The sequence below is a fragment of the Nannospalax galili genome, unplaced genomic scaffold (genome assembly GCF_000622305.1).
Source record: "Nannospalax galili isolate Female #2095 unplaced genomic scaffold, S.galili_v1.0 scaffold1077, whole genome shotgun sequence".
In the NCBI taxonomy this organism is placed as follows: domain Eukaryota; kingdom Metazoa; phylum Chordata; class Mammalia; order Rodentia; family Spalacidae; genus Nannospalax; species Nannospalax galili.
In genome coordinates, this window is record NW_008340429.1 from 1,297,358 (window position 1) to 1,303,119 (window position 5,762).

Below are 5,762 nucleotides of genomic sequence, written 5' to 3' on the forward strand. Positions count from 1 at the left end.
TGATGACATTTCTGTGCTTAAGCTTCCATCATGGATTCAGATCATCTGCAGATCTTTTACCATGCAGATTAGGCCCCAGTTTCTGCCTCTGTAGGGTGGAAGTTGGCCTAGTGGCACTCTGAGTCACCTACTTCAGACACTCTGTGCCCACATCTGTATTGTACCTAAAATATCTGCTTCTGGGATTGCCATCTCAGTCTCCTGGAGAATGGGGCATCCCTCCCCTGCCTACCTCCTTTGCCCTCAGAGCAGAGACAAGGTCCAAGCTAGTGGCAGTGGTAAAGCTACCTATAGCCTCCTCTTGGATACACTTAGGCCTACGTCCCACTATAACACATATAATTTGTTATTGGCTTTCTCTCAGCCTTGGCTCCCTTATCTGTACCACATGGCTGACTGAGGGTTATATTGAGGTTGAAGTGACCATACATGTGCTTGGCACAGAACAGGCAGTCAGATACTATCAAGAAGTGAATGCAGACAGGCCTAATGGCCAGTGTCTATAATCTCAGCATTCAGGAGACAGAGGCAGAAAGAATTCAAGTTCAAGACTGGCCTGAGCTAGCTAGCAAGACCCTGTCTCAACAAACCAAGGGCTGAAGATACAACTCATTGCTAAAGTACTTGTCTAGTATCTGCAAGGCTCTAGGTTGGATCTCTAGCCCCAGGGGCAAAAAACAGAAAAAAAAAAATAAATGCTTATTTTGGACGAACATAATAGCACATACTTGCAATTCCAGTACTCAGGAGGCAGAGGCAGGGAAGATTTTTAGTTCAAGGCCAGTTTGGGTGAGACTTTGCCTCAAAATCCAAGGGCCTCCACACCCAGGAGTATATGGACAGCACAAATTGAGTTTGATGGGTTAGAGAACATGAAGCTAAGGGTAGGGGGTGGCGGGATGGGAGGTGAGGATGAGATCTGGGAGGAGTTAAGGGAAGGAGTGGGGAGTGAATATAAAAATTGCATGAAATTCTCAAAGAATTAAACAAACAAAAAAGTTGGGGTTGTAGCTCAACTGGTAAAGTGCTCACCTAGTATGCACCAAGCCTTAGGTTCAATCACTAATATCACATAAAACCAGCATGGTGGTATACTCCTAAAATCTGAGCCTTTGGAAGGTACAGGCAGGAGGATCAGAAGTTCAAGGCCATCCTCCTCCACATAGTGAATTTGAGGCCAGCCTGGGATACATAAGGTCTTGTCACAAAGAAAAAAAAAAAACAAGAGCTGAAGATGTAACTCAGTAGAATGCTTGTCTAGCATGTGAAAGGACTTTAGTTCAATTCCTAGCACCACACCAATGGATGTATGTACACATACATGAATGAAAGAACATGTAGAACATCCCTCCAAACATATTAACAGAACCACTAGACCTATGCTGTGTGCCAGGCACTGGTTAGAGGAGACATTATTTACAACCATAGTGTGGAAGTCAGAGGCAAGTATTTGGAAGCCAGTGACCCCACCCTTATTTTATTTATTTATTATTTATTTATTTTTAATAAACCCTTTATTTTTAAATATTTTATTATTTTTATGTATATGAATGTATTGCCTGCATGTATGTTAGTGGTGCACGTATGTCGTGCAATGCCCACAAGATCCCCTGGAACTGGAGTTATGGACAGGTGTTCGCTGCCATGTGGGTGCTGGGATTCAAACTCGGTCTTCTGCAAGAACAACCAGTGTTCTTAACTGCTGAGCCATGTCTCCAGCCCTTTTATTTATTTTTTTTGAGACAGGGTCTCCCATTAGCCCCAGCTGGCCTGGAACTTGCTATGTAGACCATGCTGGCCTCCATCTCACAGGGATGTGCCTTCCTATGCCTCCTGAGTGCTGGTGTTAAAGGCATGTGTTACCATGCCTGGTGTATTCCACCCTAAGAGAAATGCTAGCTAGCATGTTTTGAGTACCTACTATACACTAAGTGGGCATTCTCTTGTTTAACCTTCACTGAAACCAGAAGTATATACTCTTATTACCTTCATTTTATAGTTTACAAAACTGAGGCAAGACAGGGAGGTTTGGTGAACTTGCTGCCAAGGATCATACTAAGAAAAAGAGCTGGGAAGCCAACCTGTGTTTTGTCAGTCGTGACTTCTCCCTTGTGGGTGAAGACTACCTTGATGAGCATTGTATTCCCAGTGCTCTGAGTGGTCCCAGTCCAAGGTGCTTTAGAGGCTTTCATGAACTGCAGTGTAAGGGAGTTACTGCCCCCATCTGACGACTACTCTCTTCCTCTGTCTCTGTAGAAGCTGCTGATGGGAGTTCCACCCTGGGAGGGGGCGCTGGCACCATGGGCTTGAGTGCCCGCTATGGACCCCAGTTCACCCTGCAGCATGTGCCTGACTACCGCCAGAACGTCTACATTCCCGGAAGTAATGCTACACTGACCAACGCAGCTGGCAAGCGGGATGGCAAGGCTCCAGCAGGTGGCAATGGCAACAAGAAGAAGTCGGGCAAGAAAGAGAAGAAGTAATAGGGAGGCCAGGCCTTGAGCCACAGGCAGTTTCCCTCCCCAACCAGCCCAGCTTGTCCTTCTTTGTACCCAGGCCTCAGAATTTCAGGGCTCACCCCAGGATACTGGTAGGGGCCAAGGCCATGCTCCCCGTTGGGAAACAGAAACAAGTGCCCAGTCAATACCTCCTCTCTCTTCCCCCAGGGGGTTGAATATGCAAAGGGAGTTCTGCTGGGAACCCCCATCTAATCAGTTATTGTACCCACATGGGTAGTGGGGTTAGTGTAGACACCAAGAACCATGTCACACCCCCTTTAGTTACAGATGAACTCCTCTATCCTCCAACTCAATCAGGACCATCCATCCCATGCCTCCTTCTCCCCACCCCACCCACTCCATCAGAATCCCTCTAGAGCAAGGTAGTTGGGCTGTTGAGGTAACAGCTCATAGTTCTGAAGAGTTGGGAGAGTATTAGAACCATTTGGCCTTTCCTTCAGTTCATTCGTACCCCAAAGCATGGTTTGGTGCCAGTCTTACCACCCACCCCTGCCCCCTCTAGAGCCTGAGACCGCTGCTTAAGTTTTGGGGAACATAGTCACCATCCCCATGGTACTGATGCTTGCTGGATTTGGGGAAGGCATTTTGCTACCAAACCTCTTCTCAATGCCTGGGGACCAGTCTTTTGTTTTCTTATTGTTTGATGTTCCACTGCATGCTGTGACTTCCCTATTCCTCAAAGAAGAGACTCCTTTGCATGTGTGGAGACAGTAGGGGGTGGAAAGATAAGAGGGAAGTGAGTGTATATGGATTTGGAGGGGGGACGCAGTGGACAAAACTTAGCCTGTAAACAGGGTCTTGCAGAGGCTCTGTATGTCCCCAGGGTGCTGGCTCCAATCCCCAAATTCCAGCCATAGACAAACACCAGGCCAGACCCCTCCACCCCACTTCAGCCTAGGCAGCCAGCTTGGGCTGAGGTACCAGGACCAATGGATTTGAACTGGCCTTTCAATCCAAGGAAGCTCTGAATGGATTTAGGACTAAGTCCCCATAGAGGAGAGAGGGGTCTCTGTGGGTGCTGGGTACTCCAGAGGTGCCCCTGGTGGGAGGGTCAGTGGAACTCCAGCAGGAAGGGAGGCCCAGGGAGGCCATTCTTAGTCCCTGGGTCTTAGTCAAGGAGCTAGAGCAAGGGACTAAATGGCCATAAAGTCTCAGCCCGTAATGGGGCTTTTCCACAGAGCCCCTGCAGTCCTCCTGCCCTTCACCTTACAGGTGCCGGTTCTTCTCTGTGAAGGCCACTGCCCAGACCCCCAGGTTGCCCCCTAGTGGCCAGAGACTGGTTTAAGTCCCCCAGTGCCTCCTTGTGTATAGACCTTCCTCATGCTTCCACATGCTTCTGCCCCTGCTGTCCGGTTCATCCAGGGGTACTGCAGGAGGACCCCTTTCCCCCCAGCCCTTACAATAGTGTAGCGCCCCCTCCCCTGGCTGGTGTAGAATAGCCAATAGTGTAGTGTGGTATGCTTGTATGTGATGGCGAGTGGGCAGCGGGCGGGTGGGCTGCGCGCAGCCGCAGCCATCTGTCCTTGAATCTGAATCTGCCTGCGGCGGCCAGTTCTGTGTTTTGTGCTGTGTCACGCGCTGTGGCGACCCCCTCCCCCGCAGTGATGCCTCTATAAGAGCTTCTCCGCATAGTCACGTAGTTCCCACCCCATCCCCTTCCTATATCTCACGCAAGTTTTATACTCTAATATTTATATGGCTTTTTTCTTCGAAAAAAATAATAAAAAAAGGTTTCTTCTGAAAGGCTGGCCGCTTGTGTTTAAGAAATGAATCTCTTGACATGTGGATGGAGTGATGATCTGAAAGGTTTGTCCTGGGGTGACAGAATCAAGAGGCCATAGTTGTTTGCATCTGAGCGTCTACATCTATTTTTGAATTCCGTGTGTGTGTGTGTGTGTGTGTGTATAGTCTATGACTGTCCAATATGGCTGTGCATGCTTCTGCTACCCTGGTGCCTCTGTAATACTGTGCGATGGATTGTAATGGTGCTTGTGGATCTGTATGCAGTGCTGTGCCGGCTTGAGGATGTACCGTGGGGGTGGGGAGTTTGAATGTGTGAGCAACTGAGTGCGCAGATTTATGCTCCCGGCTGTCTCCGGGCAGAAAAGGAGACCCTGCTCGGGCGGGGGCGGGAACTGGGGGCCAGTTGGCGCCAGGCAAATGGTGCAGGGGATAGTTCTTTAGTTCCCTCCCGCTTCCTCAGTAGTTACCTCCCTCCTGCGCCAGCTGGGGGCTTCTGGGGAGGAGAGCGCACGTTCTCCTCCGGCAGCCCTCCTCCACTGCAGTTGCCTAGAGGTTTGAGGAACACCGCGAGAGTGGGAGGGAATGCCGGGGACACAATTCTCTAAAGGCCGTCTCTACCCCGGGCCTCCGTTTCTCTACCTGGAATTTGCCTTCCCGGTTTCTTTACGGCAAAGCCTAATTTGAGGGCGCAACCCTTTCTCGGTGAAGAGGACTGAAAGGGCATACAAGAGGAGGCCCAGGCAGCCAACTCGCCCTCCCCGCCCCCCAAGCTTCTCCATTCAACTCTCCCCTCCTCCCCTCCTGGCTCCTGCCCTCTCCAAGCACGGGAATTCCAAGGTTGCTGCAGCCGCCGGAAACTTTAGCAGGCTGGAGGGATGACGCGGAGGTGCAGGACAGAAACAAATCCAGAGGTTTTCAGGAGGGTCAGGGAGGGAATGGCCATTTAAAGAGCCAGTAGAGCTGTTTCAGAATCCTTTGGATTCTGGTGACTGGTTCTGCCACCTCCTGGTCTGTTGTCATGGAAACCAAACCTTCCAAGGAAGCATTCTGGGGGCGACTTTCTTGTGATGTGTGAGGTTGCAGAGATGGGAGGATTTTGTTTCTTCCCTCCAGTAAAGGAAGGGGTGAGATGCCAGGTGCCTGGGTTCTATTCCAGGCACTGCAGCAGACAAACTGCACCCCTGAGCAGCTGTGGTTTGTCCCCTAATTAGTATGTGGGGCCCTTAAAGCTTAGACGACCGAGTAGCCTCTGGGGGAAGGGGAGGAAGCAGGTAGCCACCTCCACACTTCCAGCCAGGAGAGGGAGGCAGCTGACCTGGTAGGCCCCTGGCTATTTAAAAAGATTTTTATTTCTAGTTCCATAGGCTACCCAAGTAGGTTTAAGGTGGGTCCTGTCCAGGCCCCTCCCTGTCCATCACGGGCTTACTGCCCATAAGGTTTCTTTGTGGGGTTTACAAACATGGCTGAGCAGGCTCAGGATCCCTGCCCCAGGCTAAGCCT

The 5,762-nt window shown here is 50.2% G+C and overlaps 1 protein-coding gene across 21 annotated transcripts in view; it reads left to right on the forward strand.

Moving 5' to 3' along the window:
- The window catches only part of LOC103736114 (protocadherin gamma-C4), a 177,030-nt gene extending 172,768 nt beyond the window's left edge, over positions 1-4,262 (forward strand). For 18 of the 21 annotated variants that reach the window (XM_017798797.2, XM_017798803.2, XM_017798800.2 and 15 more), the window contains one exon: positions 2,257-2,553. In XM_017798797.2, coding sequence (XP_017654286.1) covers positions 2,257-2,483 — 227 coding nt within the window. In that variant the 3' untranslated portion in view covers positions 2,484-2,553. Of the gene's footprint in view, positions 1-2,256 lie in introns of all 21 variants that reach the window. The other 3 variants (XM_017798788.2, XM_017798785.2, XM_017798787.2) reach the window with 2 other exon arrangements.
- Positions 4,263-5,762: the final 1,500 nt, after the last annotated feature.